We start from the raw sequence: 26291 nt of genomic DNA on the forward strand, positions 1-26291 counted from the left end.
CTCCATGTAGCCTGAGACAGTTTTTTACTTAAAACCAACCACATGATAATCAAATTGGTCATGCCATACTTGGAGAACTATTTATACTTGTAGTAAATACGTTATAAATACCCTACCAAATCCCATAAAAGAACCCAGTTTGAAAAATAAGTAGGCAAATGCACAATAGGTTTTTGTGGCATGCGCACTGGAGAGTGTCAGTCGCCACTCCATTGCTATGCCCTCATTTATAGCACCAAAGGTCAAACTCAGATTGCAAATGTTTGCTGAAGTTTGTTTATGATGTTGCAGGCGTTTTCAAGCATATTCATACTGGTAGACGTATTCCAAATTTGTATATAAAAGCTCACACGTGACGCGAAAAGAACGTTTACAAACATTCTCATACGTTTTCTCCTCATACTCTAACAACGTTACTTTATTCAGTTACATTGTAACGCCGACATGTAGCCTACTAACCAAAGATTTAATATGGACGTTCACACTGAGGGGATTCGTTTATCTAGCCCGGGTTACCCCGATGAGAGGAGTTTGTATCGGGTGAAGGTGCGGCCTGACGGGCGTGAGCCGGTTCTAAACAAAAGTGAAGTAATTAAGCACGTGGAGTGATAAATCGGATTAGTGATGAGTCGGATTCTGTGCAAAAGTGATTGCGATAAAAACGCTTTATCTGCCTTCCCAATGAAAACTAGTTTGAACATTCAAACATTTATTTTTATGGAAAAGAGATGTTGTATGTTTCGGGACGATTGGCGGAGGGGGGCAGGTTGCTGTTTGATTTGAGAGGGCGCTCCTCCCTCCCTGCTTTCCCCCGATGACATGGTGCGCCATTGCTCGGTTCAACCCGGGCCAGGAAAATAGAGCTCCCTCGTTTCACAGCACGCGACGGCCACGTACAATGATTATCCATGGGGCAATGTTCAGTTGCGTGCTCAGTAGAATGCTCTATGTTTTGTTTATGGTGTTTGTCTTTATTCATTAAATGTTAATGTGATATTATGTCCTAATATATTGGAATACATGATGTAGCCTATTGGCCATTGATATTGAAACTAGTGAAAAGTATTGATCATTGAGTGATATACTAATGTTAATTGATTAAATACCTTTTAAGGTGCATTTTGGGTTATCTCCGGTCAATCAACAGAAACTACAGCCCCCATAGTTCCTTTGCAAAATCTCACAGACTCGGTTGCTCTGAAATGCATTCATTGAACAACAGCGCGCACACGAGTTCAGTCGGGGAAGAATTTAGAGGTAGGTTTTTACCTACTTTCCTTGTCAATTTATAAAGTTGTATGTACATTGTTTAAAACCCAATTATTGGTGTCAACTTCAGCTAGATAACAAGTTCACCAATGTTCCCTGCAATAAGATAATATTAACTCGCATGATGGAGCTGACATTAACTAGATAATGTCAGCTACTGTAGACAGTTAGCTAAATTGTCTAGGCTAGTTGATGTTAGCTGTAGCTAGCTCTCTGACATTGTTCACTAACAAGGGGCTTATCAAAATAAGCTCAGCTACCTCTTCCAGACAAGCTTAGCTACCTTTAGCTAACTGACGTTAGGTATGCCAGACTGGAATCTGGTTAGCTAACGTAACTAGTTAGCTAACATTGAATATGGCTCGTGCCAGCCATGCGTGCAGAAGTTGCACCCCTGTTTTAGCGAAAACGTTTTAAAGTAACTATGTCTGGTCTCACATGCATGCAGCATTGCAATTACAAAGCTATTTAACTATGGTAAACTGAAATGCAATAGCTGGTCAAGAGGTAGACGTTACAAAAGTCGTTCGTTGTGAATCTATTTTTGGAGTGTGTCAACCCTAAGTTAATAAATCAGTCCAAGAGAGAACAACACAATTATAATACACTGACTGCACCCAAATAATACTCGTGACCTGACAGCTCCGATCTGTTAGGGTTGTTGTTTACCATGGTTGTTACTAGAATACGTGTGATTTGATGTCCCTGCCCGGGAAAGGACAGCTTTGGACATAGGGAGTTTGGTTGAGCACCATCCCACAAAATAATGAAGAATACAGCACTCTGTCAGAAAACAAACTTTAAATGACTATTTGCAAACATTCTTGTATTTTACAGGTTCACAATGACCATAAGTCCAGCTGTAAACTAGCTTGCTTTCAATCATTGTTAATCCTTGGAATGGAGCAAAGGTTGACATTCTCTCATACATACAGTATGAAAATGGCTGCAGGTAGCACTTTAACTCCATGTTCGTCATTGTGAAAGGTTTCTCTCTCACCCCCTCTGTAATGTTTAACACTGGATCCTTTGTGGAACTTGTAAGGGAGGAGTGCTAACAGGAATCTCTACTCATTGTCTGCTTAGAACATCTGAATTGGAGGTTTAGGCCCTACTCTCTGGTTTCTATGAAAATTCGTATAGCAAGCCTCTTCACTATAGCAATACCACTTAGTCGTTTGATACAGTCAGAGGTAGACTTGGGACTCCAGTGTCCACTGTCAGGCCACTACCATGGTGGACAAAGACGCTATGGTGAGTGGGGATAGGGCTGTGGAGGAAGAGGCTGAACTGGACCTGAAGGAGAACGCCCCTGGAGAGCCTGACCCTGAGATGGCTCTTCCCCCACCCGAGGACTCCTCAGACGGCCAGACCAAGACAGCCCGGACCTGGGAGATGTCGGTGGTGTTCCTGTGTTTCTATGGGTTTATGGTGCAGCTGAAGCCTGGGGAGCCCTTTATAACACCAAACCTGCTCAGCATGGAGAAGAACTTCACCAGGGAACAGGTCAGTGATGCACAGTCATCCCCCTATAACAGTTTGGAATGTTGGTGTGCTGTGTTTTGCATGAGAGTGCAATGTGTGTAGTGTGTGTGTGCAACTATCCGTGTGTGTGTGTCTTAAGTTAACCACAGTTTTTAAGGGTGGGTAGATGTGTAGGAGGTAGGGCTGCACGATGTGGGTAAATAATCGAGTTGAGAAAAAAAAGAATTCTTACCAAATGTTGCGATTTGATGTTAAAGATCAAAATACTAGGGTGAACTGTTGGAATCATAGAAATGGAATAACTTATATTACGAAGTAGGGCTGGGAATTGCCAGGGACCTCACGCTACAATATTATCACGATACCTAGGTGCCGATACGATACTGTGATTTCATTGCGATTCGATGTTCCAAACATATTGCTCACCATTTGTCTGCTGCAGAGGAACGAGAGAGAGCCATGAGAAAATGAATTTTGATCAGTCATGGAAATAAAAGTGCTGAAAACAAATTGGCTCCCTGTTTAAATAGAAGATGGAGAACAGTGCAATTTTTGGGGGGGCGATATTGTCAGTGGTATGATATACAGTCACAAATAATATCCCGATATGTAACTGTTTAAATTTTGTCCCCCATCGCTATTAAGAACCAAAGTGGAAAGCGGCATTGTTCTTGTTTGGAACGATTGGTTGACTGCATTGACCTAACAGAATAGCATGCAAACTTACAGTGAATTTAACAGCAAGGAGGAGGAACTGCACTGCTTGGTGGGAAGCAGCCGCAAGAGGAGAAAAAAATGGCGGAAACTATTAATAACGTCCATTACACGTTTCAAAATATTGCATGCGATATGGATCTTGCGATATGGATATTGCACGTCAATATTTTGATTACGATGTGAGTTCAATAATTTTGGAGCACTAGTAGGAAGGATCGAGAAACTTATCTTCACTCTTGCTTAGTAAACAAGTATATTGTTAGTCGTGTCAACTATTGCTATCGGTCTTCTACTGAATAAAAAAAAGTATGTATTTAACCTTTATTTAACTGACTTGCCTAGTTAAATAAAGGTTAAATGTAAAAAGAAAATGATATATATATATATTTAAAGGCCAGGGCATGTCAGTTCAACCTGAGGCCCAATTGATTTTGAGGGATATGAAAGGCAATGTCCTGCGCTGGAGGCTATAGCCTTGTATGACACGTAGAATGACAACCCTGATATAAGCTATATCAGCTGACACGAGTTCCATCTGAATTTATACTAGGAGCTTGAACTACAACTGCTCAATCCTATAGTAATTGAAAAAAAAGTGCCAGTTTATTATTTTCCAGTGTTCCTTAGTCATGGAACCCACTGGACTGTAATAAGGCTATCACAGTGTGAGTGCAGTAACCCCTCCTCGGTATGGTCAAAGTTCACATTCCTACAAATTAGGTCAGTCTCTTTTTCTGATTGGTTACTATAGGCTTGTCTGGCTCAGTATCAACTAATGAACCTAATGGCCTGACGTCTGCAGACTCATTGGAAGGTGTCCTTGCATACAATGTAGCTTTAGTTCAAATGAAGGGGATCAGTGAAGGTTTTTGCTCCCCTCATTTCCTGTAGAGGGGGATTAACGTTGTTGCATTGGCAAAAGGTGTCAGCACAGCGACAAGGTTATTCTGAACAGCATATGAGGCATGTGCATTTGTCAGTGTTCGAGGACTCACAGGAAACTAGCCTAAATATGCAATTTGAGAACACCTACCGGCACATTTTATATAGCCTTCAGCTATAACAACTTTTTACAAGGAGAATTAGATTCCATGTAGCCCTCTGTCTCTTCTATGTGGTCTCCCCCTCTCATACCTGCCATTCTCTTCCTCCAGGTGACCAATGAGATCAACCCGATCCTGTCCTACTCCTACATGGTGGTGCTGGTGCCAGTCTTCCTCCTGACAGACGTCCTGCGTTACAAGCCCGTCCTGGTCCTCTCCAGCCTCAGCCACGTGGCCATCTGGCTGCTCCTCCTCCTGGGCTCCTCCCTCTTAGAGATGCAGTTCATGGAGTTCTTCTACGGCATCACCATGGCAGCACGCGTGGCTTACTCCTCCTATATCTTCTCCCTGGTCACCCCAGAGCTCTACCAACGCGTGGCCAGCTACTCGCGCTCTTGCGTCCTCATGGGGGTGTTTGCCAGCTCGGTGCTGGGCCAGGTGCTGATATCCGTGGGCAGGCTCTCCTTCGCCACGCTCAGTGCTGTCTCCTTGGCCTTGGTGTCCTTCGGCTTGGTGCTCTCCTGCTGCCTGCCCTGGCCCAAGAGGTCCCTGTTCTTCAACAGGGCCCACCACGCTGCCCAGAGGAACCTCCAGGAGCAGGCTGCCGCCCAGTCAGAGCTGGCCAGGATGAAGCAGGGCGAAGCGGGCTTGGGTTCAGGTGATACCCCCTCCCTGGCTCCTCTCAGCTCTGGTTCCTCCTGGAGGGACTCTGTGTTTATTCAGATGCTGAAGGAGCTGAGGAACGTGCCGCGGAGGCCCAGCCTGAGACTGTGGAGCCTGTGGTGGGTGTTCAACTCCGCTGGCTACTACCTGGTGCTGTTGTACGTCCATGTCCTGTGGAACAAGGTGTACCCCGCCACGGAGAACAAACACGTCTACAACGGAGGGGTGGAGGCTGTCTCCACACTACTGGGTGAGGGATCCATTTCCCTAGGTTTAAGTCTGGGTACAAAGGCCCTCCAAAGCCAGGTATACAAGTGTTTTAATAACCAATGTGTAGTATTCACCTGGGACTTTACTGTCTGACAGGGTAGGAGCCTGTGTTGTCCAAGTCAATGATTCCTACAAAATATTAACACCCCTACAGCAGTTGGCAGAGGTAGTAGTGAGACCACCATGGCAACATGCTTCAAGGTACATGTTTTCTCAGTCAAATGAGTTCTCCGGCATCACGTGACGTCAGGTCAATAAGTTTGTCTTAGACCAGGGTTTCCCATCTCCAGTTCTCCAGTACCCCCAACAACACACGTTGTTGTAGCCCCAGGCTAACGCGCCTGATTCAATAGTTGATGAATAGTTGACAAGTAGAATCAGGTGTGCTTGTTTGGGGCCACAACAAAAATGTACACTGTTGGGGGGGGACTGGAGTTGGGAAACCCTGTTTTAGACTGACCCCTCTCCAATGATTTAATTATGACTGAAGTTACATGACCTAAACAGTTGACAAGGACAGGAGACATACAAAGCCCATCAATCTAGAAAGAGGAATTCCCATGAAGCAGAATGTGGTGAGACAACAGAAGACTAAACAGTCACGTTCTGTTGAAAGGTGGTGGAAGATGACGGTGGTTTAGATGTTGATCACAGGGAGATGACGCCAGACAATGTGCTGCTCCCCATAGTCATTTGGTATAATTATTTTATTGATGCATAATAATAACAAAGGCTTACGAACCAGCAATCCCCTCTGTTTGCCTTGATATGATGTCGTCAAACTGTGACCCTGAGTCCACACACACACACAGCATTTATTAAATGAAGTTCCCCCAAGCCTTAATCACCTACTCAGTCATTAACTTAGTCAGCTTATCTTCTTCGACTAACTTCACCTCGTTAACTCTGTCCCAGGTGCGATCACGTCGTTTGCAGCAGGCTTCGTGAAGATCCGTTGGAACGTGTGGTCTGAGCTGGTGATCGGTGTCATCACGGCTCTGCAGGCTGGCCTGCTGCTCCTCATGGGGACCACCAGCAACATCTGGGTCTGCTATGTGGCCTACTCCCTCTTCAAGGGTTTCTACCAGTTCCTCGTGCCTATCGCCATGTACGTTTCTTTAGGTCTACTTTTATTTAACGTCGTTGTATACATATAATGGGATTTTGAGGATTTTGATGTTCAGATGTGTGCAGTATATGAATGCATTGTCATAGAACTGTCACGTCTTTCTTACTTTAGGCTGTACATTTAATCTGCTGACTATCCTGTTGTGGTGTTTGTAGTTTCCAGATCGCCTCGTCGCTCACCAAGGAGCTGTGTGCCCTGGTGTTTGGGGTCAACACTTTCCTGGCGACCATTCTGAAGACCATCATCACCCTCATCGTCTCTGACAAGAAGGGTCTGGGACTAGACGTGCACTCCCAGGTCAGTCACACACACTCTGATTACGACCACGCTCAGACGACTTCCTGCAAGCTGACGTCACCCATATGGGAACACCATATGTTTTTTAATGAGTGCTGTTCTGTTCTCCAATAGTTCCTGGTCTACTTCTTCTACTTTGCCTTGCTGACGGTTATCTACCTGGGCTGTGCTGCCTGGGTCATCATTCGCCACTACAGGAACCAATCGGCTGGAGGGGGAGGGGACACCGACCAGGCCACGCCCACTGAGCTATGTTCCGTACCATCAAACCCCGCGGAGACGGAACCTCTGTCCAATGGGAACAACGTGAAGGCCTGAAAGGGATATTCCGGAATGTTGGCAATGAAGCCCTTTATCTACTTCTCCAGAGTCAGATTAACTCGTGGATACCATTTTTATGTATCTGCATGCAGTTTGAAGGAATTTGCTAACTAGCGTTAGCCAAAATGCTAACTGCCGTTAGCGTAATGACTGGAAGTCTATCGGAACAGCTAGCATGCAAGTTGTTCCTGTAGACTTCCAGTCATTGCGCTAGCTAACGCTAGTTGGCATTGGCTCGCGAAACTACCTCTAACTCCCTTCATACTGGATACAGAGACAAAAATTGTATCCATGAGTTCATCTGACTGTGGGGAAGTAGATAGAGGGTCTCGTTGCCAAAATCCTCAACTATCCCTTGAACATTGTGTCATCTTTACATCAACACCTAAACCCCCTACACTGACATTGAGTGGTCTAAACGGTCTGGGAATCTCTCGCTACGGTTTCCACACGCTGCACAAGGACAGATGAGACTTAGAGGTGAGTCGAGACCTCATGACACTTCATTGGATGTGTTGGTGGAGTGTAGTTTACCAGTATTAGTGAACAGTCACTGTTCTCAGCCCTTAGTGCCTTATCCATTATATCCAACGTGTATTCAGTTCACCAAAAGGATGTTATTATGGAATACATATTTTTTCTCTCAATGTTTAAAGAATTACAGGCAGGGCCCACCTATATTACTACAAGATAAAAAAAGCTCACTCGATCAAGCCTAATGGTCTTGTAAGCAGCGGTGGGAAAAGTACCCAATTGTCATACTTGATTAAAAGTAAAGATACCTTCATAGAAAATGACTCAAGTAAAAGTCTAAAAGTATTTGTTTTTAAATAAACTTAAGTATTAAAAAGTAAGAGTATAAATGATTTCAAATGACTTATTAAGTAAACCAGATGGCACAATACATTTTTTTTATTAATCAGTAGCCAGGGGGAAACTTCAACACTGAGACATCATTTACAAATTAAGCACTTGTGTTTAGTGAGTCCGCCGGATCAGAGGCAGTAGGGATGACCAGGGTTGTTCTCTTGATAAGTGTGTGAATTGGACCATTTTTCTGTCCTGCTAAGCATTCAAAATGTAACGAGTACTTTTGGGTGTCGGAAAATGTATGGAGTAAAAAGTACATTATTTTCTTTAGGAATGTAGTGGAGTAAAAGTTGTCAAAAATATAAATAGTAAAGTACAGATAGTTCTTAAGTAGTACGTAAGTATTTTTAAGTACTTTACACCACTGCTTGTAAGTAGCATTACATGACCTCGTATGCGGTACAAATCACATTATTGTGGGAGCACCTCTTAGAGAATGAATTAGGCTGTTTGAGAAGGTTTGCATCCTAAGCAACCTGCCTCAACATTGTTTCGAAGTACAATAGACCAGCATATAGCTACTGTAGTAGCTCAATTTAAAGAATTTCCTTTTTCGGCTTTAGACCAATCCCTACTTCACACTCGAAACAGTGTTTTGTTTTTAATAGTCAGAGTTTGGGCCTAGTTGTCAGCCTAATGTTCTCAGAGAGACTGTGTACTATGTAGTGGCTGCTTTGCTCTTCTTATCCCAGAAACATCCCAAATGGTGTTATCCACTGGTGATTATGTTCACAGTTTTCCAAATACAGAGTAATCATATGTTCCCTGATAATGTTGAAGCACATTTATTTTCATAACTGACTGAGAAAATAATAATCTCAAGTAGAGGGGACCAATATGAAATGATCTACAGAAACAGTCTTACTAATTCTACTGGACTACTTCTACTGATGGAACAATAGCCTGTTATATTCAGCAAATGATTCACTGTTGCGATCATTAGGAATTCTTGACAATTGCTGCAATTGTATTAATTAGCGAAAACCATATTTTTGAATCTGTGTATATATTGTTAGCTGTATAGTAGTCCTCCAGTGAGAGAGGTGTGTGCCCCACAGGATCATGATTACTATGTGATCACATTAGCATTGCTTTAGATTAAGCAGACACGTGACAGGAAGCATTTTTGGGCTGCTGAATCTTCCTGAAGATTTTTCTTTGAAAAGTGTGAAAAGATTTTCTAAATGAAGCCCTTTGTGTGTATGTTCACTACACTCCCATTGTCTTAGGTTTAATCAGCGATTGCTTGTGAACAAAGCAGATGTCAATTGTTTTAGGGCCTTCAAACTAAATATCAGTGGACTTTTTTTATTTCACCTTTATTTAACCAGGTAGGCCAGTTGAGAACAAGTTATGCTTGCTGCCAGTGAGTAATTCAATGCACCTTGTCAGGAAGTGTTTTAGCTACCATTTTGTGTATAGTTTTGCTTATGGGAGGGTGGTGTAAGTTGAACCATTTTTTACGTTCAGCATCACTCCAAGATATATAGTATTCTTTCTAACAAAGATATCTACATATATTTCAGGATGTTGTGTATCCCTGGAATTAATCAGAATTAATGTGAACTTTAGTTTTGAAAACTTAGTTTGTCTGGGGAAAAAAGTGGTCTCTTGGGACAACTTACCCCGGGTATAGGGTAAATTGAGCCGCAGAATAGGGTAAATTAAGCTGCATAGAAATGTCTCTACTGAATGAAATATTACCAATACCTTAAAAAAAACAATTGCTTTGTTTTCTTTTTAATAATTTAGCACATTTTAACACAGGCTTAACTCCTAACAAACACTTTGTACTTTATATATATATTTTTAACATTGGCCAGGCCCTGTTACCTCATATCCCAGCGATAATGCCTTGCATTATGCCTGGGAAGAAAACACTTCAATTTGCTCAACTTGCCATTGGCTCAACTTTTACCCCAAGGCAAACATTTTGATTATATTAGAACACACAGATACAATAAGGCTCTTTCATGCTGATGTATAGAATAATCTTTAAATTATCTACTTTGTTTTAGATACAAGCATCATGAAACCTCTATAACAGAAATTAATTTGACTTGGTGAAAATCTTTTATTTTTTATATATATTTTTTTACTTAACTTTTTCCATATGGCTTCTTCCTTCAGACTCCATGAAATGATGACCCTCTTCCTAGATATTTGGTCAAATTATAACATTTTGTGTATAGTTTCCTAGAAACAAGGGTGGCTCAATTTACCTCTTTGGCTCAACTTACCCCACTCTCCCCTATTTTTGTTTAAATGTTTTCATGCAGATTTGTCTTTTCTCCCCCAGCAGTGCTAATCATACGCTCATTGTCATCTTTTCTAATAGGAATCCCACATGATTGTGAATGTGTAAACTGGAGTATAGTTGTTATGAAGTACTGCAAATGAGTTTGAGGATTTAGCTATGAGCTGGCAGACCTTTATTCTGCATGTTATTTTCCAGAATTTTAGAATTAGCTATTTTGTATTGTTTTAATGCAGGGGTTCTCAAACGTTTTTGCTTCGTGACCCACCAATTGAGCTGTCTTGAGTCTCGACCCACCATAAGGGTTGAGTGGTAAAAAAAACATACACAGACCAAAGCATAAATACAAAATATGATCTTGGCAGCGGATACACTATTTTGCAGTTTCAAAGCAATTCCACATCCTGCCATTGAGCTGAAATAACATTTTTGCAATTTTAAAAACAATTTCCTGCAATTCTGTGGATTTTGCCATGGAGCTGAGATTTTGTTTGCTTTTAAGCAAATTTCATACAATTCTGTGCATTTTGACATGGCTGGTGTTCTTATGCACAAACAACATCGGTGGGGGCCTGATTGTCTAGTTTTTATTTTGTTGATTGTAAATTCTCAAAGATTATAGGCTATTATTGAAAAATGTATAGGTCTGTTCTCTTTTCTGCATCCCATCCCAGTTTGGGAACTACTGTTTTAATGGAACAATTTATTTATCTGTGTGCGTAAGAGTGAAATTGGGTTTTCTTAAATGTTTGGCACTGAGGAAATAAAATGCAAAATGAAGTTGAAAAAATGTAAATATCTTTTAGGCCTATATGTTTATTCTTTGGAATCTGACAACTCTAGGAACTCATGTCTGGTGTACCCTTTACATTCTAAGTGTGTTTATACCATACTCAAAGTACGCCCATAAATGCAGATTACACCTACCCTTTTTTATTTTTATTGAAGTTGCCTTTAATTTAATTGCTGTGCATAGGAAGTGGTTTGCTGAATTCCTGTCCCCTTGAGTAATCTTAGGACCATTTTACCAAAACGCATACAAAACTGAGAAATCATGTCAGAATATAGACTATAGTAGTTGAGTGCCTATTAATTACATGTAGGGTGGATAAAAGATGTGCGTGAACAATACAAGCACTTAACTTGAGAACACATGTACAATGGGTCCGGAACACGAGATACGCAACTTGAACTTTGCACTATTCTCTAATTGATTTAAAAGGTCATATCTTAAGGTAGGTTTCAGCCTATAGTGATGAGGTTGTAGAGTATACAATGATTTTTACATGGTCATATGGCCTCAAACAAATACAAAGGTATCAGATTAATTGCACCTAATGGTCTATATGCCGTGCATTATACTAGCCAACGAGTTCAGTATTGGATATCAGTATAGGATAAGATTTGTAACGTTAACTGTCAGAATTGTTCATGTTTATTATTGTCACACTGACTTCAATCAATGCCGAATATACACTTTGGGTGAATGACTGTGAACCTATTTTGTTGCTGTAAAAAAACAGACTTATGTCAACATTTTATTTTTGATTTACAAATAAATCAGTTTGGAAAAACAATGTAGCATTTGTTTGTTTGCAATAAACGTTGATGACATTGAGAGAGATGGCACAGTACATGTCACCTCAGGAAACTCCTCGTCAGTGTCATACACCGGTTAATTCAGTGAGCTGCAATGCTTTCGTCTTTGGATTTTGGATAAAAAGCTTTATTTAATTTCTATGACAGTGCATAGACATGAAAAACACTTAAGAGCACTTTTGAGGATTTTGAAACGCAAAAGGACATTGCAAAACAAAAACATAGTAATTCGATTTTTGATACAAAATGTCATGATTCTTGGCCCAGACTCATCTATTCCTGTCACTACATAGATCCATGGAGTCCATTACTGAAAAGTGTTAATGTTAAAACTACTTTAAAAAATGTTAATCGCAAAATAAATACTCCCTTTGTTATCAAAACGTTTAAAATATCCTGTTCCCTTTGATGTCCGCTAGCAAAATAAAACCGTCCAACATTTACGACAATGTTATAGTGCTTCAAAAACTGATTATATGTACTGATTACAACAAAAAAGTAAAGTGAATAAAAAAATTACAACATTGGATAATAAACATTTAATGTACAATACTGCAACAATTAGCTTGTTGGACTCATAGAGAACAGAAATAGTCTCCTGTGTGGTCTGTGGTGTGGTTTGATTCTAGGGCAAACTGTTAAAAGGCTATAGACTTTCTACAATGCAGGTATTATGCTTTTGAGGGTAAGACCACAAAAAAATAAATGTACATTGTGATAGTCTGTCCTCTAACCCCCAATGAACATGGCTTTCTGAAGTGGACAGTGAAAGGAGAAGTGGAATGAATACAAACTCTACTGAAAACTGCAGTGTTGAGGTGTTTACAGAACAGTGATTTAGACGTATGTGCAGGGGGTCGTGGTGGGCTGTTTGGTCAGCTGCAATCAGTGTATAAAGGGGGGTGGATTGAGGCTTAGGGGGGTCCATCTCTTAGCCTGGTTGTCGCTGTTCTTGATCAACCCCATATTATGGACATGTGGTCCTATTTGGCCAGCTGGACTGAGTGTATTGGAGAAGGGGAATGTAGCTGTTATATACAAAGCACCATTGTGTGTGTACGTACCAGTGGAGGCTCCTCAGAGGAGGAAGGGGAGGACCATCCTCAGTGAAATGTCATAAAAATGTAAACATTAGAAACATTCAAGTTATACTTTTTAGATATTAACTATACTAAATATATTCATATGTCACAATAATTGATTAAAATACATTGTTTTGCAATGATCTACAGTAAATTCAACAGCACTGTCTGGGGTAGCACCATGGTGTAGCCGGAGGACAGCTAGCTTCCATCCTCCTCTGGCTACATTGACTTCAATACAAAACCTAGGAGGCTCGTAGGCCTCACCCCCTTCCATAGACATGGTAATTATGACCACTTCCGGGGGAAGTCCTCCAAACGATCAAAGCTTTGAGGATCAGAGAACAAACCTAGTGTGTTGTATTGGGATTGTGCCACAGAGCATTATGGACTTTTTTTTTTTTTTTTACTATGTGTTGAGAAGCTTTGTGACATTGTTGGATAGAGATTAAGAGTGAACAGTGATAGTTAGGCATTTTGTTTTTTTCAAATGACAGGAGACGAGGTATATTATAAATAGTTTTCTTGGTTTTAGAACTTAATTTTTGTGTCCAGTTAGTGCAATTGATTTAACATTTTGAAAAGTTAGCTAGCTACTGAAGTTAGCGAGGCTATCTACCGGCGTGAGTGTGCAGTTTGTGGACTTTGTTGAAGAACCCCTTTCATTCTCTGGGGTACATGGAAAAGGGAGGGTCGACCTCTGCCTGAGATCAGTTTCATGAAGAAAGATGAAAAGGTGAGGGCGTTCAATACCAACTGGTATCAAAAGTAAAGCTGGTAACAGGGAGCCTTTTATCAAGCTACCTGTATTGCTGGCCTTGCCTGCTTTTGGGAAAGTCTGAGCCTTGGTCGAAAGGTGGGTACAGTGACCTGAAGAACATCGATCGTTCAGCTAAACGGCCAACCAAAAGCAGGGAGCATATAAATGCCGACATCACATTCAAGCTTCTGGGAAAAAACTGCATCGATAAGAGGACATGACGAGAGGGAAAGTTCCCGCCAACAAGGGCAACTACACGGAGCTTGCAGAGGTAATTGCTCGTTACGATGCTTTACTTGCTGAACATATCGAACTTTCGACTGTCTTTTCTAGGGTGTCGAAAACAATTCAGAATGATCTGATAGCTTCATTGCATCATCCATAAACATTTCGATTAAAGAGAGAGGTTGACAGCGCGCTCAAGTAAGCTTTCCACTTTCCTCCGGTATTTATTTAGCAAAGATGATAACACAATCACTCTGGACAGACACAAGCAAAAACTCATGACATAAATGTTGCAGCAGCCTAGGCTACACCAAACGCTAGAAATCGGACATGCTGTATGGGATGAAAACGAGACTATATTTCAGTCTGATCAACTGTAGGCTCCTAATAAGAGCAGCTGCATATAGCCTATGCATCCTATCTGGCCCGGGTAAACTGATTGGTAATGTTATGTATTTATAGTCCATTTGTGTGTCAGGAGAAAATGTGAATGTGATCAAATTTAGTTTATATTCAAAACTGGGCTGGCTAGGCTTATTAACTGGAATTAATCAACATAATAGGGATGATAGATGTGAGTAAATGTTTTATAAGGCCTACAGTTGCATAGGCCTACATGATGCAAACATGCATAAAGCAAGCTCAGCCCAGTTGTCTGGGTAGAGGAAATCCCCCTACTAATCTAGTCTAAAAATCATTCATATGAACAGGTGTAAGGTAGCTGCAGTTTGACAGGGGTTTCATCCCCCCAGGGCCAGGAGTTTAAAAACAACATGTGACCTGATTAGGGAAAACTGGTCCCATCATAGCCCATATAAAACCTTTTTACAACTAATTCATCACTGGCATACCTTATAGGGTCCAGAGTTTTCCTAGTTAGGTTAACATATAAGGAAAAACTCCAGGCCCCAAGGGGTAAAAATTTCCCCACTGCTCTGGGACCTACGGTGCCACCAGTCTGCTTGCAGTTGTCAGTTATGGTCAGTTATGTGTATGATCAGGTCTTTATTCAGGAACGTGTCTTGGGCTACTTTGATGTGTCAAGTGGGCGAGATGCCCAGTCTGTGTTTGACTTAATGAATTTTGAGATGTCTGAGTTTAACTTCATAGAGAAACCTGTTGTCCAAACCTATGATGGCGCAGCTGTAATGGAATGTATCTGCTATTTGTATTTACAGCTAAGTCCCCTCCTGTTCCCTGATTAAGAGGTGATGACCACTCCACTCCACTACCATTGTCAACTCTCTCCTGACATGAACTGAAGCCACGTCTCATGTGCCCGCTCATGAAGCTCTGTGAGTCCCCCTATCAATTTTCTCTCATTACTGTATGAAGAGTCAATCACATACACAATCACATTATTACACATCAATGATTATTACTCTTTGCTTGGACTAACTCATTCTGAGCTCTTTTGTCTAACTGTGTAGTGTGTTGTGTTATTGTTTGTCTTTCCAGGCAAATCCTGTTCTGCACCGGTCAAGCCGCTGAACACCTCAACTCATGCCTCATACAATCACTGCTGTGGTCCCTTTCCAACACTGTGTAAGTAGCCCTCTCATTCCCATTCCCCATAATAGTGTACTATAAATGTCTTTATTAAATGCTTTAGGTTAAAATAATTATTCTTTGACGATTTTTGAAACACACTTTGTTGTCTCCGTGCGTTCCGCGCCTATACCCTGGGTCTACCATCCTCATACATTTTCTAAGTCACCAGCCTCCACTGGTACGTACGTTTTGTTAGGCCTCCTGGATTGGCTGATGTGTTTGTGTGTGTGTTTCATTAGGCTTATCTCTTGATCTGGCTGTAGTGTGTGTGTGCGTTTGGTCGGTCAGTCCTATCTCTTGAACTGTTCGATGTAGCTGTTCTCGATGCAGAGCACGGCGTAGGAGCTGTGACAGCTGCTGGTTCTCTGTTGGAGGAGCTGGCCCCCCTGTAGAGAGGAGGCCATGCCCGTCAGTGCCTGCTCCCCTATACGCCACGTCTCACAGTAGTTATCCACCTGGCCGTGCCCCCTGCTGGTCGAACCGTGCCATATCATCTTGTCTGGCCTGGGTGAGGAGAGGGAATAAGGGAGAGAATGAGATGAAGGGATGAATCATCATATCTTTGCTTCCATTCACTTTCTCAGCTGTTAACTTTATATAACTTATCAATGCCTCCTTATGGATGTGGTAAAAAGAGAGGTTTTGATATTTTGTGTATTGTGAGTGATATGTAGAAGTGTAGTTTATCACCATGTGCCGTCTGTGAAAATGTCTTTGCCATCGAAGGAGTAGATGGGTACATTGTCCTTCACTCTGCCCTCTGAGTCACTGAAGATGGCCTCCCAACTGTCAAACAGGACCTCGTCCTATAGAGGGGACAGACAAATGGTTAGGGACAGTTGCTGCCAATTACTTAAATGATATGGAATGATACTGGGATTCTGAATCTGAAAATGCATCTCAGTCTTAGCCGACAGTACCTTTAGGTTGACGATGGGCATGCGGTCTCTGTCTGACTTGCGGACGATGCTGTAAAGGTCCTGGAGCTTGGAGGAGAGGAAAGCCCGGAAGGTTCCCTTCAGCCCGATGGCCCGAGCCTGTTTGAAGCACAGGAAGTCTGCCCCTCTGATACCCCGCATGTTACCCCCCTGGGGGGCGTTCAGGGCGACCAGGTGAATCTGCAGAAGGAAAGAAGAAAAGTCTGCTTTTAAAAACGTGCTTCCCATCACATCCACGATCAGAAGTATTTCAGCAGTGGCATGTTTTTAGGTTACATTTATGACATTTAAATCACTGGCTACTCACGCTTGGGCCTGACGTGTGTTGGTGGCTGGGGGTCTCAGGGGGTCTGGGTCTGCGTTGTGGGGTTACAGGGTAGCGGGTGTCTGAGTAAACCGGGTTCTGTGGGACAGGGGCTGGCTGGGGCTGGACCGGCTGAACAGGGTCAGGGTTGTGCTGGCGGTCTGTATAACTGGGGTACCGTGGATCAGTGTGTGAGGGGTATCTGGGGTCTGAATGTGAGGGGTAGCGTGGATCTGGCTGGGCTGGGTAGCGTGGATCCGGCTGGGCTGGGTAGCGTGGATCCGGCTGGTCTGGGTAGCGTGGATCCGGCTGGGCTGGGTAGCGTGGATCCGGCTGGTCTGGGTAGCGTGGATGCGGCTGGTCTGGGTAGCGTGGATCCGGCTGGGCTGGGTAGCGTGGATCCGGCTGGGCTGGGTAGCGTGGATCCGGGTGAGTCGGGTAACGTGGGTCGGGGTAAGTAGGGTGTTGTCCCTCAGGCTGTGGCTGGTGGGGGTCTAGCTGTCTGGGGGGTTGCTCTGTGGCCGTGTTGGAGGGATGATCTGGCTGGTAGTAGACCACTGGAGGAGGGTCGACAGCTGCTACCTCATTACCCTGCAGATGGATACAGACAGAGAAATCATGTCAATAAGATTCACTAATGTGATTAATAACTTCATTAAGTGATTCCCTCACTGTCACAATAGTGTATTGTCAGCATTTCTCAAGTGCACATTTCCAACAACTTACCTGGTCAGGGGGTAAAGCTATGTATGGTCCAAGCTGAAAGGTAAAACTTCCAAGTTAATCATGTAAACATTAACAAAGGATGAAGGTGTTGTATTTTATAAATATAGTGGCTTGCATTCATTACACTGGTAAACACTGCACCTGGATTTGCCGGAAGCCATCTCGTACTCTGATGTAAAAGTCTGTTTGGTCGACCAGATACACCAGCGTCCCCTCTGCCTGTCGTCTGGCCGTGGCTGTCATCGTGTCATATGACCTCAGCACCATCACCTGTTCAAATGTGGACGACAAGGAGCTAAAAGATGCCACATCCTGGAAGTGGTGTATAAATCATCACAGTGATGCCCCGTCCAGAAACAGGCCCTAACCTCCTAGACCCTACACTAGGAATGGAGGGGTTAACAGACTCACCCCAGAGGAGTGTCCATCAGTTCCAGGTGGGCCAGGAGGGCCCGGAGGTCCAGGGATGCTGATGGCTGAGATGTAAAAAGATCACATTCATTGAAGCTGTTAACTTCTTGTGGGCAGGGGGCAGCATTTTCACTTTTGGATAAATAGCATGCCAAAATTCAACTGCCTGCTACTCATCCCCAGAATATAAGATATGCATATTATTAGTAGATTTGGATAGAAAACACTCTGAAGTTTCTAAAACTGTTTGAATCATGTCTGTGAGAATAACAGAACTTATGTAGCAGGCAAAACCCTGAGGACAAACCATTCAGAATATATATTTTTTGATGTCACTGTCTTTTCAATGAGTTTTCTTAGAGACACCAGATTTCTAATGGACTTGCTTGCAGTTCCTACCGCTTCCACTGGATGTCACCAGTCCTTGGAAATCGGTTGAGGTTATGCCTTTGTGTAATGAAGAAGTAGGGCTATCGTAAATGAGGGTCACATGAAGTTAATTTTTTGAGAGGCACATTACGAAAAAAGTTGCGTCAGTTTGTTTTCTTTTTGTATTGAACACAGATCATCCCGTCTTCAAATTGATCGATTATTAACGTTTAAAAATACCTAACGTTGTATTACAAAAGTAGTTTGAAATGTTTTGGTAAAGTTTACATGTAACTTTTGATATATTTTGTAGTGGCATGGTGAAGGTTGGAAGCTGTGTTTTTCTGGATGAAACGGTCCAAATAAATTGACCTTTTGTTTATCTATCGACGGAATTAATCGAACAAAAGGACCATTTGTGATGTTTATGGGACATATTGGAGTGCCAACAAAATAATTTCGTCAAAGGTAAGGCATGATTTATATTTTATTTCTGCGTTTTGTGTCGTGCTTGCAGTGTTGAATTATGCTACTCTCTTTGTTTACTGTTGTGCTATCATCAGATAATAGCATCTTATGCTTTCGCCGAAAAGCCTTTTTGAAATCTGACATGTTGGCTGGATTCACAACGAGTGTAGCTTTAATTTGGTATCTTACATGTGTGATTTAATGAAAGTTAGATTTTTATATCATTTTATTTGAATTTGGCGCGCTGTATTTTCTCTGACTATTGGCCGGTGGGACGATTGCGTCCCACGTGCCCCAGAGAGGTTAACCAAGGCGCTACTGCACTTCATGTCACCAGAAAGTTGTTTCTGCCTATGTACTGTATGTATGTATGAGTGTGCGAGAGAGTACGCCTCACTCTGTGTTGGCCTGTAGGCTCCAGGTGAAGAGGATGATCCTGAAGGTCCGGGGGGCCCCGGTGGGCCTGGGTTCCCTTGCCTGCCTTCGTACCCTGTTCCTGGGTTACCTGGAGGGCCCTGGGGCCCTGAAGGACCGATGATGGACTCTCCCTTTGGCCCCTGGAGATCGATAGATTAGATAGATATTTGTCTTGCTCATTAAAACTTTCTGATTGAACTCCATTCTACATGTCTTTTGTTGCAAGGCACTGATAAAACGTGGAGAATGCAGTAAAATAAAATGGCTGTTGTTGTTCAGTGGTTATTCTTACTGGAAGTCCTGGAGGTCCAGGTTGACCACCCTGTCCACTGTAACCGCCACCATAATATCCTCCGGCTGGCTCGCCCTTCTCCCCCTTCATCCCCGAGTCTCCTCTCTCTCCCGTCATCTCCTTCTGCAGGGACACACACACACACACCACGTCATTTGACCTCACGTCAAACACATACAGACGCATGGCGGGTTGTGAGTGTAGATCGCCTTTTCTAGTTACGTCACTTACCTTGAAGGTGTAGATGTCAAAGTTGGACGTGAGACCTAGAGTGGAGACGATAGAACGTGAGTTCAATCAGCTCAATCTCATGTGTTATTTACTACCGCTGCCCTTAGGTGTACTAACTAGCTGGTTTTACTGTACCTGGTACCCCAGGTATTCCTGGTACTCCACGATCACCTTTCTCTCCTTTGGAGTCTGATGAGTGGAGGAAAAAGGCCAACATGTAAGCGAACACATGACATCGTTTTACATGTAACGTTTTGTGTCATGGTGCAAGACTGGCCAATGAGAATGAGTTGACTTACCAGGATATAACCGTGAGACATCATCATACCTCTGAGTGTGAAACAGAACAAAGGGGAGAAGAGTTACACTACTGTACCTTGGAAAGAGACCAGATCAATTTGTTAACCCACATTAGTGACTCTGTGGGTTTTAACAACCTGACTGACTACAGCATATAACTATCACAACACCAAACGTCTGGGAAAGATACAATACTGGATCAGACATCTACTCACATTGAACCTGTCCAGAGGTACTGCTGGCCCGGGGGGTCCGGGTGGGCCAGGTGGTCCTGGAGGACCCTAAAAACATGGATCAATCTGGGTTAAACTGATGCCCTGTCTGGGTCATGACGGTCTAACCACACCACTGCTTTTATGAATGATTTGACATGCTGACCTCTGGGTTGCATCCCAACAGTCTTACATGTATGAATCCCATCAATCACCAACCAGCGGTGTCGTACTTACTCCATATCCTCCAGTCCCTCCAGCTGAATCCCCCCTCTCTCCTTTGACACCATTCAACCCAGGACGACCCTGTAACCAACACACTGGTTTAGATCCAGCAGCAGTACATCACCAGTTTGTTAATACTGAATGGGAAATAGCACACTTGGATTCTTTCTAAGTCACACTTCAGTGCCATTTAGCAGACACTTTTATTCAAAGCGACTTACAGTCATGTGTGCATATATTTTTACATATGGGTGGTCCTGGGAATCAAACTCACTGTCTTGGCAGTGGCAGCTTTACCAACTGAGCTACAGAGGACCACCACTTGGCTGATAGCTGAACAGAGATACTTACCGGTCTACCTGGCATGCCTATATCTCCCTTTAGACCAGCTGGACCATAGGGACCCTATAGAGAGCGAGAACAATATAAATCTACCAGCTGGACCCTATAGAGACAGAGAACAATATAAATCTACCAGCAGGACCCTATAGAGACAGAGAACAATATAAATCTACCAGCAGGACCCTATAGAGACAGAGAACAATATAAATCTACCAGATGGACCCTATAGAGACAGAGAACAATATAAATCTACCAGCAGGACCCTATAGAGACAGAGAACAATATAAATCTACCAGCTGGACCCTATAGTGACAGAGAACAATATAAATCTACCAGATGGACCCTATAGTGACAGAGAACAATATAAATCTACCAGATGGACCCTATAGAGACAGAGAACAATATAAATCTACCAGCAGGACCCTATAGAGACAGAGAACAATATAAATATACCAGATGGACCCTATAGAGACAGAGAACAATATAAATATACCAGATGGACCCTATAGTGACAGAGAACAATATAAATCTACCAGATGGACCCTATAGAGACAGAACAATATAAATCTACCAGCTGGACCCTATAGAGACAGAGAACAATATAAATCTACCAGCTGGACCCTATAGAGACAGAGAACAATATAAATCTAACAGCTGGACCCTATAGAGACAGAGAACAATATAAATCTACCAGCTGGACCCTATAGAGACAGAGAACAATATACATCTACCAGATGGACCCTATAGAGACAGAGAACAATATAAATATACCAGATGGACCCTATAGTGACAGAGAACAATATAAATCTACCAGCTGGACCCTATAGAGACAGAGAACAATATACATCTACCAGATGGACCCTATAGAGACAGAGAACAATATAAATATACCAGATGGACCCTATAGTGACAGAGAACAATATAAATATACCAGCTGGACCCTATAGAGACAGAGAACAATATAAATCTACCAGCTGGACCCTATAGAGACAGAGAACAATATAAATCTACCAGCAGGACCCTATAGAGACAGAGAACAATATAAATCTACCAGCTGGACCCTATAGAGACAGAGAACAATATAAATCTAACAGCTGGACCCTATAGAGACAGAACAATATAAATCTACCAGCTGGACCCTATAGAGACAGAGAACAATATAAATCTACCAGCTGGACCCTATAGAGACAGAGAACAATATAAATCTACCAGCTGGACCCTATAGAGACAGAGAACAATATAAATCTACCAGCTGGACCCTATAGTGACAGAGAACAATATACATCTACCAGCTGGACCCTATAGAGACAGAGAACAATATAAATCTACCAGCTGGACCCTATAGAGACAGAGAACAATATAAATCTACCAGCTGGACCCTATAGTGACAGAACAATATAAATCTACCAGCAGGACCCTATAGAGACAGAGAACAATATAAATATACCAGCTGGACCCTATAGAGACAGAACAATATAAATCTACCAGCTGGACCCTATAGAGACAGAACAATATAAATCTACCAGCTGGACCCTATAGAGACAGAGAACAATATAAATCTACCAGATGGACCCTATAGAGACAGAGAACAATATAAATCTACCAGCTGGACCCTATAGTGACAGAGAACAATATAACTCTACCATAGGGACCCTATAGTGACAGAGAACAATATAAATCTACCAGATGGACCCTATAGTGACAGAGAACAATATAAATCTACCAGATGGACCCTATAGAGACAGAGAACAATATAAATCTACTAGATGGACCCTATAGTGACAGAGAACAATATAAATCTACCAGCAGGACCCTATAGAGACAGAGAACAATATAAATCTACCAGATGGACCCTATAGTGACAGAACAATATAAATCTACCAGCTGGACCCTATAGTGACAGAGAACAATATAAATCTACCATAGGGACCCTATAGTGACAGAGAACAATATAAATCTACCATAGGGACCCTATAGAGACAGATAACAATATAAATCTACCATAGGGACCCTATAGTGAGAGAACAATATAAATCTACCAGATGGACCCTATAGTGACAGAGAACAATATAAATCTACCAGCAGGACCCTATAGAGACAGAGAACAATATAAATATACCAGCTGGACCCTATAGAGACAGAGAACAATATAAATCTACCATAGGGACCCTATAGAGACAGAACAATATAAATCTACCAGCTGGACCCTATAGAGACAGAGAACAATATAAATCTACCAGATGGACCCTATAGTGACAGAGAACAATATAAATCTACCAGATGGACCCTATAGTGACAGAGAACAATATAAATCTACCAGATGGACCCTATAGTGACAGAGAACAATATAAATCTACCATAGGGACCCTATAGAGACAGAGAACAATATAAATCTACCATAGGGACCCTATAGTGACAGAGAACAATATAAATCTACCAGATGGACCCTATAGTGACAGAGAACAATATAGATCTACCAGCAGGACCCTATAGAGACAGAGAACAATATAAATATACCAGCTGGACCCTATAGAGACAGAGAACAATATAAATCTACTAGATGGACCCTATAGAGACAGAGAACAATATAAATCTACCAGATGGACCCTATAGTGACAGAGAACAATATAAATCTACCATAGGGACCCTATAGAGACAGAGAACAATATACATCTACCATATGGACCCTATAGTGACAGAGAACAATATAAATCTACCAGATGGACCCTATAGAGACAGAACAATATACATCTACCAGCTGGACCCTATAGAGACAGAGAACAATATAAATCTACCAGCTGGACCCTATAGAGACAGAGAACAATATAAATCTACCAGCTGGACCCTATAGAGACAGAACAATATACATCTACCAGCTGGACCCTATAGAGACAGAGAACAATATAAATCTACCAGCTGGACCCTATAGAGACAGAGAACAATATAAATCTACCAGCTGGACCCTATAGTGACAGAGAACAATATAAATCTACCAGCTGGACCCTATAGTGACAGAGAACAATATAAATCTACCAGCTGGACCCTATAGAGACAGAGAACAATATAAATCTACCAGCTGGACCCTATAGTGACAGAGAACAATATACATCTACCAGCTGGACCCTATAGAGACAGAGAACAATATAAATCTACCAGCTGGACCCTATAGTGACAGAGAACAATATAAATCTACCAGATGGACCCTATAGAGACAGAACAATATAAATCTACCAGATGGACCCTATAGAGACAGAGAACAATATAAATCTACCAGCTGGACCCTATAGTGACAGAGAACAATATAAATCTACCAGATGGACCCTATAGAGACAGAGAACAATATAAATCTACCAGCTGGACCCTATAGTGACAGAGAACAATATAAATCTACCAGATGGACCCTATAGAGACAGAACAATATAAATCTACCAGATGGACCCTATAGAGACAGAGAACAATATAAATCTACCATAGGGACCCTATAGAGACAGAGAACAATATAAATCTACCAGCTGGACCCTATAGAGACAGAGAACAATATAAATCTACCAGCTGGACCCTATAGTGACAGAGAACAATATAAATCTACCAGCTGGACCCTATAGTGACAGAGAACAATATACATCTACCAGCTGGACCCTATAGTGACAGAGAACAATATAAATCTACCAGCTGGACCCTATAGAGACAGAGAACAATATAAATCTACCAGCTGGACCCTATAGTGACAGAGAACAATATAAATCTACCAGCTGGACCCTATAGAGACAGAGAACAATATAAATATACCAGCTGGACCCTATAGAGACAGAGAACAATATAAATCTACCAGCTGGACCCTATAGTGACAGAGAACAATATAAATCTACCAGCAGGACCCTATAGAGAGAGAGAACAATATAAATCTACCAGCTGGACCCTATAGTGACAGAGAACAATATAAATCTACCATAGGGACCCTATAGAGACAGAGAACAATATAAATATACCAGCTGGACCCTATAGAGACAGAGAACAATATAAATCTACCAGCAGGACCCTATAGAGACAGAGAACAATATAAATATACCAGCTGGACCCTATAGAGACAGAGAACAATATAAATCTACCAGCTGGACCCTATAGTGACAGAGAACAATATAAATCTACCAGCTGGACCCTATAGAGACAGAGAACAATATAAATCTACCATAGGGACCCTATAGAGACAGAGAACAATATAAATCTACCAGCTGGACCCTATAGAGACAGAGAACAATATAAATCTAACAGCTGGACCCTATAGAGACAGAGAACAATATACATCTACCAGCTGGACCCTATAGAGACAGAGAACAATATAAATCTACCAGCTGGACCCTATAGTGACAGAGAACAATATAAATCTACCAGCTGGACCCTATAGTGACAGAGAACAATATAAATCTACCAGCTGGACCCTATAGAGACAGAGAACAATATAAATCTACCAGCTGGACCCTATAGTGACAGAGAACAATATACATCTACCAGCTGGACCCTATAGAGACAGAGAACAATATAAATCTACCAGCTGGACCCTATAGTGACAGAGAACAATATAAATCTACCAGATGGACCCTATAGAGACAGAACAATATAAATCTACCAGATGGACCCTATAGAGACAGAGAACAATATAAATCTACCAGCTGGACCCTATAGTGACAGAGAACAATATAAATCTACCAGATGGACCCTATAGAGACAGAACAATATAAATCTACCAGATGGACCCTATAGAGACAGAGAACAATATAAATCTACCATAGGGACCCTATAGAGACAGAGAACAATATAAATCTACCAGCTGGACCCTATAGAGACAGAGAACAATATAAATCTACCAGCTGGACCCTATAGTGACAGAGAACAATATAAATCTACCAGCTGGACCCTATAGTGACAGAGAACAATATACATCTACCAGCTGGACCCTATAGTGACAGAGAACAATATAAATCTACCAGCTGGACCCTATAGAGACAGAGAACAATATAAATCTACCAGCTGGACCCTATAGTGACAGAGAACAATATAAATCTACCAGCTGGACCCTATAGAGACAGAGAACAATATACATCTACCAGATGGACCCTATAGTGACAGAGAACAATATAAATCTACCAGATGGACCCTATAGAGACAGAACAATATACATCTACCAGCTGGACCCTATAGAGACAGAGAACAATATAAATCTACCAGCTGGACCCTATAGAGACAGAGAACAATATAAATCTACCAGCTGGACCCTATAGTGACAGAGAACAATATAAATCTACCATAGGGACCCTATAGAGACAGAGAACAATATAAATCTACCAGCTGGACCCTATAGAGACAGAGAACAATATAAATCTACCAGCTGGACCCTATAGAGACAGAGAACAATATAAATCTACCAGCTGGACCCTATAGAGACAGAGAACAATATAAATCTAACAGCTGGACCCTATAGAGACAGAGAACAATATACATCTACCAGCTGGACCCTATA

At 42.0% G+C, this 26291-nt stretch overlaps 2 protein-coding genes and 1 long non-coding RNA gene across 7 annotated transcripts in view; 2 read left to right on the plus strand and 1 right to left on the minus strand.

Moving 5' to 3' along the window:
• Positions 1 to 1129: 1129 nt before the first annotated feature.
• Positions 1130 to 11898, plus strand: slc19a1 (solute carrier family 19 member 1). 2 transcript variants are annotated; one of them, XM_071330102.1, is made up of 6 exons: positions 1130 to 1257; positions 2107 to 2775; positions 4626 to 5427; positions 6363 to 6555; positions 6732 to 6873; positions 6988 to 11898. In XM_071330102.1, the coding sequence occupies exons 2-6, from the start codon at positions 2503 to 2505 to the stop codon at positions 7189 to 7191; spliced, it is 1614 nt and encodes a 537-aa protein (XP_071186203.1). In that variant the 5' UTR covers positions 1130 to 1257; positions 2107 to 2502; the 3' UTR covers positions 7192 to 11898. The 2 variants fall into 2 exon arrangements, with proteins under 2 accessions (XP_071186203.1, XP_071186204.1); XM_071330103.1 differs by having other exon boundaries at positions 1208 to 2775.
• A 546-nt stretch (positions 11899 to 12444) lies between these two features.
• col18a1b (collagen type XVIII alpha 1 chain b) overlaps positions 12445 to 26291 on the minus strand; it is a 72534-nt gene continuing 58687 nt past the window's right edge. For all 4 annotated transcript variants that reach the window (XM_071330101.1, XM_071330099.1, XM_071330098.1 and 1 more), the window contains 15 exons: positions 20783 to 20836; positions 20444 to 20512; positions 20210 to 20275; positions 19994 to 20024; positions 19830 to 19883; positions 19695 to 19729; positions 19464 to 19586; positions 19152 to 19311; positions 17918 to 17982; positions 17648 to 17776; positions 17507 to 17539; positions 16784 to 17371; positions 16459 to 16656; positions 16229 to 16344; positions 12445 to 16042 (listed from right to left, as the gene is read on the minus strand). In XM_071330101.1, coding sequence (XP_071186202.1) covers positions 15829 to 16042; positions 16229 to 16344; positions 16459 to 16656; positions 16784 to 17371; positions 17507 to 17539; positions 17648 to 17776; positions 17918 to 17982; positions 19152 to 19311; positions 19464 to 19586; positions 19695 to 19729; positions 19830 to 19883; positions 19994 to 20024; positions 20210 to 20275; positions 20444 to 20512; positions 20783 to 20836 — 1935 coding nt within the window. In that variant the 3' untranslated portion in view covers positions 12445 to 15828. The remainder of the gene's footprint in view (positions 16043 to 16228; positions 16345 to 16458; positions 16657 to 16783; positions 17372 to 17506; positions 17540 to 17647; positions 17777 to 17917; positions 17983 to 19151; positions 19312 to 19463; positions 19587 to 19694; positions 19730 to 19829; positions 19884 to 19993; positions 20025 to 20209; positions 20276 to 20443; positions 20513 to 20782; positions 20837 to 26291) is intronic.
• On the plus strand, positions 17771 to 19369 carry LOC139532475 (uncharacterized). Its single transcript, XR_011666581.1, has 2 exons — positions 17771 to 18015; positions 19057 to 19369. It is a non-coding gene; the product is annotated as an uncharacterized lncRNA (long non-coding RNA).

This window comes from Salvelinus alpinus, chromosome 10 (assembly GCF_045679555.1).
Source record: "Salvelinus alpinus chromosome 10, SLU_Salpinus.1, whole genome shotgun sequence".
NCBI lineage: Eukaryota > Metazoa > Chordata > Actinopteri > Salmoniformes > Salmonidae > Salvelinus > Salvelinus alpinus.